At 39.1% G+C, this 12,943-nt stretch overlaps 1 protein-coding gene and 1 long non-coding RNA gene across 11 annotated transcripts in view; one reads left to right on the forward strand and one right to left on the reverse strand.

The window, feature by feature from the left end:
* Positions 1-12,943, reverse strand: part of LOC145488976 (atrial natriuretic peptide receptor 1-like) — a 62,631-nt gene that overhangs the window by 24,274 nt on the left and 25,414 nt on the right. For all 6 annotated transcript variants that reach the window (XM_081467844.1, XM_081467843.1, XM_081467845.1 and 3 more), the window contains 2 exons: positions 7,970-8,670; positions 302-611 (listed from right to left, as the gene is read on the reverse strand). In XM_081467844.1, the coding sequence (XP_081323970.1) occupies positions 302-611; positions 7,970-8,347 (688 nt within the window). In that variant the 5' untranslated portion in view covers positions 8,348-8,670. The remainder of the gene's footprint in view (positions 1-301; positions 612-7,969; positions 8,671-12,943) is intronic.
* The window catches only part of LOC145488988 (uncharacterized), a 145,802-nt gene continuing 134,334 nt past the window's right edge, over positions 1,476-12,943 (forward strand). The window contains exons 1-6 of one of the 5 annotated variants that reach the window (XR_014049550.1): positions 1,476-2,740; positions 2,814-3,197; positions 3,272-3,346; positions 3,753-3,790; positions 3,977-4,425; positions 4,464-4,646. This is a non-coding gene — a long non-coding RNA (uncharacterized LOC145488988). Of the gene's footprint in view, positions 2,741-2,813; positions 3,198-3,271; positions 3,347-3,752; positions 3,791-3,976; positions 4,647-12,943 lie in introns of those variants that run through there. The other 4 variants (XR_014049551.1, XR_014049548.1, XR_014049547.1 and 1 more) reach the window with 4 other exon arrangements.

The following is a 12,943-nucleotide window of genomic DNA, read 5'->3' on the forward strand; positions in this document are numbered from 1 at the left end:
GCAAAGTTTTGGACATTTTATGACGCCATCTATCAGATTTTAGAATAGAGCTGCTTTATACCTAATATTGGGGTTGTATCTATGTCGCGGACGTTGGGTTTCCAACGCAATCACTGTCCCTTCTCAGATATAAATACCGTATTTTCCCTTTTTCAGATATTCTAAACCAAATAGAAGAACATGCAACACCATCTTCTTCCAATGAGCGCGCGAGAATTCTCTTAGTTATTGTAAAAAGTGATAGTAGTGTTAAACATGCAGCCATTCTTTACGAGGCAGCAACATCAAAGTTAAAACGTACTTCGAGCTTCCTGTTTAATCTTTCTAAAGATGTCCCTGAAAAAATCGGTGTGGTTTCGTGGTCTGTAGAGTGCCGCAGGATGTGATAAAAGCTCTTGTGACACAGTTATTCCCTTGGCTCTCAAGCGTTTCACCATGTTATTCTTCATTTCAATCCATTTCGTTACGTTCTCGTAGATGATTGCCACCCTTTTCCAGTTGAAATATTTGAGAAGTGAAAGTAGACTCGGTGTGAGTTTAGTGTCAATAGCGAACGTGCGGATGAAGGTCGGGTATAGCTTCTTGTATGAGACCTCGGGGTTGCTGCACATCTGTGGTGTGAAAGAAGAACTATTAAAAACGTGTGGAAAAGGAGGGATGGAAAAATTCAGTTGTATCTATTACTATCAATAAAAAGTTCTGTAATCTAAATCATTGTCCTGGTCAAAATGATGGCATCCCGGTCGCTTATCTCTCTGTTTGTTTTACTTTCCGTTATAATTTAAATTTTGAGTGAGGTTTGTCTTCACTTAAACGTTATCATAGTTAATAGAGCGAAAACGTTATGAAAACCGACGACTATGATGTCTTTGTTGTATGGTTTTGTTCGCTTTTTTGGCGAGTTGACCGTGCGTCGTAGCTTGCATTCGCCGCACTAATCATCAATGGGAAATTTCTCAGCTCCATGATTCTCACAAATCTTACTTGAACACTGAATACACTAAAACACTAAAATTGGGGTTAAGTAGAAACCTCTCTCGTGTTACTTATTTTAACTGAAGTTTTTTAAGTGCTCAGTGAAATGCACGACCGACAGGCTGCGTGGCATTGACAATATTATCCACCAATCAGTGCTATGCCCATTTATCTTAGATATTTACAAAACTAGAAGCATATCACCTAGGTGACATGCTTCTGACAAAACACATTAAGCGCCAATCATCAGAGTAATAAATTGGCTATGGAGAAAGTCACGATTATTCTAAACTAGTACTAACAGAGAAATGTAAGGGTGGCAAAGGTGGGGTACCAATCACGCATTACGCTGAATTTTTCTTTTAAATTACACATCACGGAAGAAGAACTTTGCCGATTCAACCACAAAAATACATCGGTAAATATGTTCACGTGAACGTGAACGTGAACGTGAATGTGAACTAGCCTCCGAACAGGCTCCCAGCGAAAGCGTAAAAAAAACTCCGACGAGCGAAACGAGCCGTTAAGCGCGGAAAAAAGAATTCCGGGAATAGCGCTTCCCCTCGTCACTGTTACGAAAAAATTGTCTGAGTCTAGTTCTAGAACAATTTAGAACCTGAAGTCATTCAGCCGTGACCAATTTGTATAAGGACATTCCAGAACATTCTAATCCTTATGTCATTACTCATATTAGAAACTGTGTCAAACTACTTAATTTAGTTCCAAATAGAAGTTTCTAGAACTTTAAGCCTCATGTATATTAGAGCGAGAGGTTCTGCTGTAAGAGAGATTGATTCAAATTTGAAGAAGCTTAGTGCTGTAAATTCGTGAAGTTATCTTACGGAAATAAATTAGTTTGTTGCTGTTAGCGGCGATCCTGAGTTCTGTCTGGAAACAACCCTGCTCTACAACGATACTCGTAACAGTCACCATTCCGATTTCGGCTCTCCTCGCTCGTCTTAGACCACAGTTGGTTAGCTCGCACTAAACCCATTAACCCAGCCGAGAGCCTGTTCGCAGGCTAAAAACGCGGATAATTTGAATAAGATAGTCAATTTACTTGTTCCAAGATATCAAGACCACTTGGTTCTACATGAGTTGATAACCACTGAATATAATGAGTAATGACTCTAGAAACGATGTTGAGGTAAATGTGAGGGATTCATGAGACCTGGGCTGTGCAGGTATATGCTGGGAATTAATGAGATGGTTGGCTGTGTAGGTATGTGGGGGATTGATGAGATGTAGCCTGTGCAGGTATATGTGAGGGATTAATGAGCTGTAGGCTATGTAGGTATATGTGGGGGATTGATGAGATGTAAGCTGTGTAGGTATATGTGGGGGATTAATGAGATGTAGGCTGTGTAGGTATATGTGGGAGATTTAATGAGATGTGGGCTGTGTAGGTATATGTGGGGGATTAATGAGATAAAAGCTGTGTAGGTATATGTGGGGATTTAATGAGATGTGGGCTGTGTAGGTAAATGTGGGGGATTTAGTGAGATGTAAGCTGTGTAGGTATATGTGGGGGATTAATGAGATGTAAGCTGTGTACGTATATGTGGGGGATTAATGAGCTGTAGGCTGTGTAGGTATATGTGGGAGATTTCATGAGATGTGGGCTGTGTAGGTATATGTAGGAGATTAATGAGCTGTAGGCTATGTAGGTATATGTGGCCGGGGGATAAATGAGATGTAAGCTGTCTAGGTATATGTGGGGGATTACTGAGTTGTAGGCTATGTAGGTATGTGTGGGATTTGAGATGTAAGCTGTGTAGGTATATGTGCGGGATTAATGACATGTGTGCTGTGTAGGTATATGTGGGGGATTTAATGAGATGTAAGCTGTGTAGGTATATGTGGGGGATTAATGAGATAAAAGCTGTGTAGGTATATGTGGTGGATTAATGAGTTGTAGGCTATCCAGGTATGTGTGGGATTAATGAGATGTAAGCTGTGTAGGTATATGTGGGGGATTTAATGAGATGTAAGCTGTGTAGGTATATGTGGGGGATTAATGAGATAAAAGCTGTGTAGGTATATGTGGTGGATTAATGAGTTGTAGGCTATCCAGGTATGTGTGGGATTAATGAGATGTAAGCTGTGTAGGTATATGTGGGGGATTTAATGAGATGTAAGCTGTGTAGGTATATGTGGGAGATTAATGAGATGTAAGCTGTGTAGGTATATGTGGGGGATTTAATGAGATGTAAGCTGTGTAGGTATATGTGGGGGATTAATGAGATAAAAGCTGTGTAGGTATATGTGGGGATTTAATGAGATGTGGGCTGTGTAGGTAAATGTGGGGGATTTAGTGAGATGTAAGCTGTGTAGGTATATGTGGGGGATTAATGAGATGTAAGCTGTGTACGTATATGCGGGGGATTAATGAGCTGTAGGCTGTGTAGGTATATGTGGGAGATTTCATGAGATGTGGGCTGTGTAGGTATATGGAGATTAATGAGCTGTAGGCTATGTAGGTGTATGTGGCCGGGGGATAAATGAGATGTAAGCTGTCTAGGTATATGTGGGGGATTACTGAGTTGTAGGCTATGTAGGTATGTGTGGGATTTATGAGATGTAAGCTGTGTAGGTATATGTGGGGGATTAATGACATGTGTGCTGTGTAGGTATATGTGGGGGATTTAATGAGATGTAAGCTGTGTAGGTATATGTGGGGGATTAATGAGATAAAAGCTGTGTAGGTATATGTGGTGGATTAATGAGTTGTAGGCTATGCAGGTATGTGTGGGATTAATGAGATGTAAGCTGTGTAGGTATATGTGGGGGATTTAATGAGATGTAAGCTGTGTAGGTATATGTGGGAGATTAATGAGATGTAAGCTGTGTAGGTATATGTGGTGGATTAATGACATGTGTGCTGTGTAGGTATATGTGGGGGATTTAATGAGATGTAAGCTGTGTAGGTATATGTGTGGGATTAATGAGATAAAAGCTGTGTAGGTATATGTGGGGATTTAATGAGATGTGGGCTGTGTAGGTAAATGTGGGGGATTTAGTGAGATGTAAGCTGTGTAGGTATATGTGGGGGATTAATGAGATGTAAGCTGTGTACGTATATGTGGGGGATTAATGAGCTGTAGGCTGTGTAGGTATATGTGGGAGATTTCATGAGATGTGGGCTGTGTAGGTATATGTAGGAGATTAATGAGCTGTAGGCTATGTAGGTATATGTGGCCGGGGGATAAATGAGATGTAAGCTGTCTAGGTATATGTGGGGGATTACTGAGTTGTAGGCTATGTAGGTATGTGTGGGATTTATGAGATGTAAGCTGTGTAGGTATATGTGGGGGATTAATGACATGTGTGCTGTGTAGGTATATGTGGGGGATTTAATGAGATGTAAGCTGTGTAGGTATATGTGGGAGATTAATGAGATGTAAGCTGTGTAGGTATGTGTGGTGGATTAATGAGTTGTAGGCTATGTAGGTATATGTGGGGGATTTAATGAGATGTAGGCTGTGTAGGTATATGTGTGGGATTAATGAGATGTAAGCTGTGTAGGTATATTAGGGGGATTTAATGAGATGTAAGCTGTGTAGGTATATGTGGAAGATTATTGAGATGTGGGCTGTGTAGTTATGTGTAGGGGATTAATAAAATGTAGGCTGCGTAGATATCTTTAGAGGGGGTTAATGAGATGTAGGCTGTGTAGGGGGTTAATGAGATGTAGGCTGTTTAGGTATATGTGGAGGATTAATGAAATGTAGGCTGTGTACATGTAGGTATATGTAGGGGATTGATGAAATGTACGCTGAGTAGGTATATGTGGGAGATTAATGAGGAGTGGGCTGTGTAGGTATATGTGAGGGATTAATGAGCTGTAGGCTGTGTAGGTATATGTAGGGGATTAATGAAATGCAGGCTGTGAGGGGATATTGAGGTATTGTTTTAAGAGAGATTAAGCGAGATGTGTATATTGCGCTGGAGTTAATTGGCCGCCCAACCATCCGGGTGGTGTCGCACTTATATGCGCGCTTATGTTCTGTAACGGCTATGTAATTTATGCTGTACATACAGTTATATAATATACGCGTTCTTGAGTTACAGTAGCCGGATTAAGCCTTGATTTATGACGTTCGTTTAAGGTTCTCTCTGCCATCTAATACTACACGTCGCAGCGAAAGGGTAGTTCAAATTGCTCGACAACGTCTACCGTCTACGAATGCCTACGAGCGAAAATAACGTCCGGTGCCTTGCCGCCTAAAGCGTCACAATTTTCAATGTTATTCCACCAGATATCACTGCCTCCCCAACATATAGATTTGAGGTCAATTAAGAAGCGAGATCCCCGAGAACGGGAAGCTATGGAAAGAGAAATACTGTAATAATTACTTGGTTTGGAGCGGGAAAGCCCCGAGTACCAATTCGCCATGTTTAAGGACGTTATTGATGACGATGGCCTTTAAGTGTTCAAAGCGCTACACTGAAGAAGATACAAAAGATTGCCTTGTAGTAATGGGGAAGATGAAAAGGTATTGCATCGGCGAAGTAACGTGAACGAGATTGTTTCAGCAGGAGCGCAAAACTTCCTACTGAAACGCTCGACAACTTAATCGCTGAATCCTTGGCAGAGAACTGCAATTTATGTGACTTTTTACGGTTTTTACACGATACTCATCTGCGTTCGACTGGCCTTGGGATAAAACATGAGCATGCAAAGCACAAAGCAGCCACTTAGGATGACAGACCCCACGTTAAAGAAGTGTATCGACCTTCCAGCATCCGAAATGCAAATATAGGGATCTTAACAATGACGACAGCGACTCCGAGGACAACGCCTTGTAAAATTAAATTTGTCCAGGGTGCCTATAGCTCTAAAACCTCGCTCAGGCTAAATATGTAATGACAGCGTTCAATTCTAAATGGAAACACGAAAAATTAGCAGTTCGACTCATCGTTCGCGTTCGCGGTCATTTTGTGTTTTTTTTTGCAGAGGACGGCTATGAAGTGTGCAAAGGTTTACTGAACACACTTGTACAGCGTTTGTTTTGCCCATTAAACCTTTCGTTTGGCGGTGCTCGTCGTGGTTTGCTCCAGACTCCGTCTAACGTTGTTGTTGTTGTTGTTATTCTTCTTCTTCTCCCAACCTGTGATTATCGCCATTTCTGGTAAGAAACGTCTTTCATGAAATAATTAGTAAAAGTGGTGTTCTACGATTTACTCGGCAGTCAGTGCCCCACAACAGTTTCTTCAGCACCGCTGTCGAATGCCTGTGTCGTATAGTCAATAGACGTTTTTCAGAGAATTCATACCGTGACGCAGTGTTAACTTTTTCACCTGCACTGGAGTTGTTTTCATTACGTTCAATTTGACAGGATCGATTGATAAAAAGGTCAAAACGATATCTGGAACATCTGACCAGTATCTGACCGCTATCAACGTAATTTGCATGTTTAAAACCCTCACTTCGCCTAATGTCCTTCACGATAACCGTTGCGCTTTGCACTGATTGCATAATTACGAATGAATCAGTACGAAGTGATTAGAAAAGATTTTCTGTTCTCTGATCTGGCCATAAATGATAAGAAAAACAGCGAGAAAAAAATAATAAATACAATATGCATTTCACAGCTTTAATCCCAAATGCCAGGAGACCCGACTTTTCTTTTTAAAATTACCATAAAAAACCTTTTTCAACACAACCCTTGGCTTTTAGTTACATGCTTGCTTATTCAAACACTGACTTAAGTGAACCATCAGAATTTTCTCACCAAGCCGATTAAAATCCAACTTCGGAAATTTACCACTGTTTTAATTGCTGATGTTATGATCAGTTCTCTAATTCTCTCGTTATAACACAATCGACCTTGAATGATTTTGAAATTGTCCTTGTTGTGTATGTAAATTAATGCCACACAGTGAGCGACGCTTGACATAATAATATAAAAGATCACAATACAAAGACGACAGGTAATTTCTCAGAAGAGAGTCTGCTGATAAGTAAAAAGCATTTATCTGCTTCTTCGAATTAAACGAAATAAAAGCGATTAAAAGCCTTGGATCATTTGCCTGCCGCCTGACGGAGGCAAATTTGCCTGACAAAATCTATATGTATTGAAGAAAGAAATCGCTCATTTAAATCAATTCGAAAGAAACCGCAGTGAACGACGAACTAGTATATAAAAACCACTCGAGGAGGTTAACTAGCAAAAAATAGATTTAACCTTGTTAATTTTCCTATTGCCAATGACAGCGTTTTAGCAAAGGGTGGTACAGCGTGCCCGAAAAAGCTATCATAATTGTTAATTCTAAAAATCCAGATGTTCAGCTTTATTTATGGTAAACTTTAAAATGCCCTATTTGCGCACTTAAGAAAGGTTTATTGTAATACAATGAAGTAGAACGTAACCAAAACTAAAGCGGCATAATAAACTGTGAATATTACAAACATGTCGAAAAAAAACCTGCCTGGAAACTCAGAACTTTTAAAAAAATGCTCAAGAATAAACAAGACCGAAGTTCATCTGTAGCATCAATGTATTGTCAATAAGACAGCGGATATTGTATTGATGTGGCACCAAGTTCTCAGAACTCACGATTAGAGAAATGTATGGATCCAGCAAAAAGAGTCAATATTCTAACCTCAGGACAGAACATGTTGAATTTTTTGCGATGTTTATTGTTAATATAAACATAGAACGTGAAAATTTAATTCAAAGAAAAATCCGAAAAAAATGACACGAAACGAAAGAATGCCATTTTTTTCGAATTTTGCACTTTAACGAACCGCTACATACCGTTAATTTGTGAGATGAACTTAAAACAAACATGACAACACTGAAAATCTCATTACGAAAATTTAGCAGTATGTATAACAAAGAAAATAGAACTTTGGGCCTTCGTGCTTGCTGTTCAAAACGTGGTTTAAACTCCATTAAAGATGTCTTCATTTCCCTAACTCCAGCAGTTAAGACAAGTACGCATTCGAATGAATTATCACACACAACTGATTAATAAGTGGGCTACTTACATACGATATCATGGTCTTGTTAAACGACGCTGCCATCCTGGCGGACGTGTTACAACTACATCCCGGGCCGATAAATGCCGTAACGCCTTCATTCAGTTGCCAAACGATCGATTGTAGTGTCTGAAACTCTTCGCAGCGGGTATCGTTCCACATGAATGTAACATTTTGACCAGGTAGCAGGTCCGGCCTTCGGTTTATGTCATCTACGGCGATACTCATGGCCGAGGCATAGAACTCACCGCGATGATACGAGTTACCAAGTGAAGCAGTCTCCTTAAACGGTATTAGGAGACCAAGCTTGACTTCTCCGGTGGTAGGCGAAGGGACGTAAACAAGAAGAACCAAACCGAGGAGCAATCCGAAAGGCGTAACAGCCATATTTCCAAGAAACTGTTACCTTAATCACAAACAACCATAGCTCGCGGCAGCGGAACTCGTCGGATTTAAAGTCACGGAACAAAACTCTCCGTCTGCTGGATTTAGGCTTAAAATGAAATTAATTTCCTTGAACCTTCCGGGTGTTATTTTCTTCAAAATGGCAATTCTGCGTTATCGACGACAAACCGCCAATGCGTTTGGCTACTAAAGTTCAAACGTAAAGGTAGTCAAGGTGATTGTTTCTTTATCTTTACTTCTAAAAATCTAACCCTTCCGAGGCTTTAAACTGTCCAAATTCGCTCTAGTATTCCTCAGAAGTTTACCTGCAAAAAGGGAAACAAATCAGAGTAATTAGCGACATAAAAAAATGAATTAAAAAATACGGCTCATAGAAAACATAATTTGAAAATTATACCGCGAGCACATATGTTAATTATTTTGAAAGCACTTGCCGTCGCACGTCGCACTCTTTCTTTAGCAGTTTATAACATGAATTATTATGCGAGGCGATAATTCCGAGATCATTGCAATGAAGAAACCATTATTGGATATATTGTGATGGTTACTGTTTTGATTTTTGTTTATAGGTAATTACTTTTGAGCTTAAATAAGACTTGTAAAGAATATTGATAACGATAAAACATATCAAACGATTGGTCGTATATTTTATTATTATACGACAAGCAGATGGCTGGCATATGATGTCGATCAAAGCAAGCAAACTTCGATCCATTTTAAGAGGAAAAGTCCACAAAAGGGCGACTCTGTTTCCGTATGTTATTTAATGCAAAGAATAACATAAGAGCCATTAGTTTTGACGCTTGTTATTGCTGGATTTGTCGAGATATTTAGCCGATGTATTTTTGATTTTTTAATACGTGATGTTTTGCTGCGTGTATTCGAAATTTCTTTTCAAAAAGGTGGGCCTGCTGCGAAATAAAAACAACAAAGCAGGATGTCTTGTTTACTCTCCTGATGATCCTGTTGAAATCAACGCTCAAACATGGATTTGCTAAGAAAAACAAAGTTTGAAACGTTTAAAATAGACAACCATTTATGAGAAAGAAACAATAATTTCATGGCGAGAAATTTTATGGCCTGCTCCTTTCAATATGTGTCAGGATGTCCACACGACCAGTACTTCTTGTCGGTAGATCAAAGTCTAGCCTCAGGCCCCACCATGTGACGATATACACTTGATTACCAGTCCCGAGGGATACAGTTAGTTTTGTTTTCCCGAGAATAGACCAATTTCGATATATTAAAATTCAGCCTAACAAAACAGACCTCAGAACGAGGCTCTGGGGAATAAACCCCACAAACTCTGCAGAGGTCTATTGTTTTGGGCTGAATTTTAATTTATCGAAATTGGTCTATTTCGATGTTTCCGAGCGACATTTAGACCCCGTCCACACGTGTCCGGATATTTTTGAATCCGCAACTTTTTCTTTCCGGATTCAAAAGTTCCCCGTCCACACGTAACGTATTCAAATCGAGTTCGCCTGTCCACACGCATCCGATGGTTTCCGGATCCACTCTAGAGAAACTAGGCCTACACTTTGTGCCGCCATATTAGTTTATTTTTCGGTAAGAGACTGGACACGATTTTGCTACATCATCGGATTCGAAAATATCCGGATTCACCGTCCACACGTTATCGAATTTGTTGCGGATTTATTTTTTCCACTCTGGAGAGCGGATTCAAAAATACCAGGACTCGCTGCCGAATTCGCCGGATGCGTGTGGACGGGACCTGAACCTAAAGCGTCTTGGTGGGCGACGATTAAACAGTTCAAATGTCGACGCCTTTCAGTTCTAACCAGAAATTCCTTGACTTGGCATTTTCTTTTCATTTATTTTAATGTTTATTAACTTAAAAAAAAAAATTCTAGACAGCGGACCCTAAAAACAGACTGCTGCAAAATGCGAAACGTCGCTGTGAAAGAAATTTTCAAAGAATAAAGCCATGTCGAGTTGCATTTTTAAGGCAGGCGCTGCAAATGAAAATCAGAATAAAAACTCACTATCCAAGTTTTGTTCTTTGTTATCAAGCTGGAGTTTAGCTGAATCTAACGGGCACCTCTATTGGTTGTTTTATAGTCACGTGGCATTGGCTAAATCTAACTTTTCTTCCCCAGCGGGCAACAATTAAGCAATAGTTGCCCGCTCTCCCACTAACCATATGTTACTTTGACTTTTCCTTGTCTTAAAACTTTACACCAAACTTCAGCTATTTAAAAAAAAAACACACGGCTTAATCATTGGCCTCTTGGGAAAGAGTTAGTTTTGCTTTCCCTCGAATCTCGATTCTCGGTAAAACAAAACTAAATGTTTCCCTCGCGAAAGTGTATAATATAGTACATGTTATTTATTTTGGGATACCACATGTGCGTGATTATTATAAAGCGTATTTTACATAGCCCTTCTTCAGGTTAGTTTACTTTTATAACTTTACACATTTTCAGACGTACTTGATCTTGGACGTATCTAGGGGGAATCGTTTTTGCCTTAAATTACTGTACACTAACTCCGACTTTGTAATCCAGCTACATATTCTCGATGCAGGAATTATTTTGGCTGACTGTCTCCCACTTCTACGTTTATAATTAGCAAACCACTAGGGCACTGACGTACGGGCCAGATGGGTCTAAAATTAGCCCATTTTAACATGGTTAATCAGCTTTACTTGAATTCCTGAGAACACTTCTTCAAGGTTTATTTATTTATTAAATAGAAAATTAAGGTAATTTTTTTTTACCCCGACTCCTACCTTTAAAAACGTTCTTTGCAATTTAAAAATCTACAGCAACAGTTTCTCTTATAATAGAGAACTGCCTTTTGGCCTTCTGCTAACTGATTTGTCGGTCTGTCTGTCGACGCTCAGGCGCGTCTAGCCGAGATTAGCCGCCTTCAAATCTATTGATTCGTATTAGGTAAGTAAGTAAAACCTTTACTTTTTCAGGGCATCTCTGTTAGTTCTATAAATAAAACTGCTATCAATAGAGGCCCTGCTAAAAATAAAATAAGAAAATTTATAAACCTTATAATATGCCAAAAATTAGTTTAAAATTAGTATAAAAGGTTAAAAATGTAAAACTAAAGATTTAAAGCTAAAATTTCGTATATATAAATAGAATTATAGAATAGAATATTGTTTAACCCATTGATATAGCATATTTGTTACATATATTAGCACCTTTTTTATTTCCTAGATTAGTTTAACGGACGTTCGGAGTGATGGGGTACCTTTGAGAATTGTTCTGTATGAGATATAAATATTAAAACTTCTGAACGAATATAGGATAAAGGAAAAAGAGGAAGAGGAGCCTTTTCTTTGTTCGCTTATGTTGGAAAATTTCTTGATCGATGGTTACATTTGTGGACAAAAAAAGGTCTTCTGGATCAAGGAACAATCAACAAATGAATTCGCTCACGTTTTCTAGTGTACGAACACTAGTGGTCAATTCCCTCATAGAAAAAGGCGAAGTAAAAGCATTTAGAGCAAGAAGTCAATAAGAATATGAAATGGCCTAAATCTTGAAGAGGAAAAAAAACACACACACACACTTCATGGCTCTATACGTGGGAAGTTCTTTCTGACTGGTTAGCTGTGCAGCTTTTCTTTTAATGAGTAGATTTAGCGAGTTTTAATGAGTACATTCAGTTTCGAAACCGGCGGAGATATTGGGTGGATTAATAATTCAGTTTGAAACCGTTTAAAACTGCTCATATGTAAATATGTTAGTTTATTGAAAGGGACGCCAAAGAAAACACAAACTGTGAAAAAAAAAAAGATGAATAAACAAATAGATAACCACATCATGAACGCGATGCGAAATCCTGAATGGGCTGAGCAAGTCAAAGTTGGTGTATGACTAGAAAGCAGCACTGACATTAAAAGCTCTCAAACAATCAAGATTTTTCAACCATGTGCAACTTTATTAGCGGTAGAAAAGAGACAGCGGGAGCTCGATTGACTGACCCGGCGTGAGATCAAGCACGGATTCAAAAACCTCATTAAAAACAAAAAGGTCAGAACATCATTTGCATAGACACGTAGGAAACTTCAACTTTTATTTTGAAAGAGGACAGCTACGAACTGACAAGGCAAGTTTGTTTCTTGACAAATGAATGCAGTGTTAAAGTGACGTTTAGACTATATTTTTTCCCCGCTATTCAAGACGACCTGCAGAGCCAGTACCAGCACTGCTGAACAACCAAAAATATATATATTTCCTTGTTTATTTCAGATTTGCACTAATTGATCATGATTTCTTAGTTGCATATGTGAGCGCAGTGGCAACTGATTGATTTGTGCTCGATTAGAGAGTCACGCCAACCATGCCTGCATTTTGAATCGCATCACGACGAAAATATAATAAAGGTGACATCCGTTACATTATTTCAATTCTTTCAGTGATTTCGTTCACACCATGCGGCTCTCGCTCTTAACGTTTCGTTTGTTTGAGGCTGGAGTGAAATCTGTATGAAGAAACATATGTCGCAATAGCTAATTATAGCTGTCGGAAATTTAAAAAAAAAACATAACATGCTATTTTACTGCTTTGAGTGATTGATTGTTTCTATCTTATGCCT

This window comes from Orbicella franksi, chromosome 6 (genome assembly GCF_964199315.1).
Source record: "Orbicella franksi chromosome 6, jaOrbFran1.1, whole genome shotgun sequence".
Classification (NCBI taxonomy): Eukaryota; Metazoa; Cnidaria; class Anthozoa; order Scleractinia; family Merulinidae; genus Orbicella; species Orbicella franksi.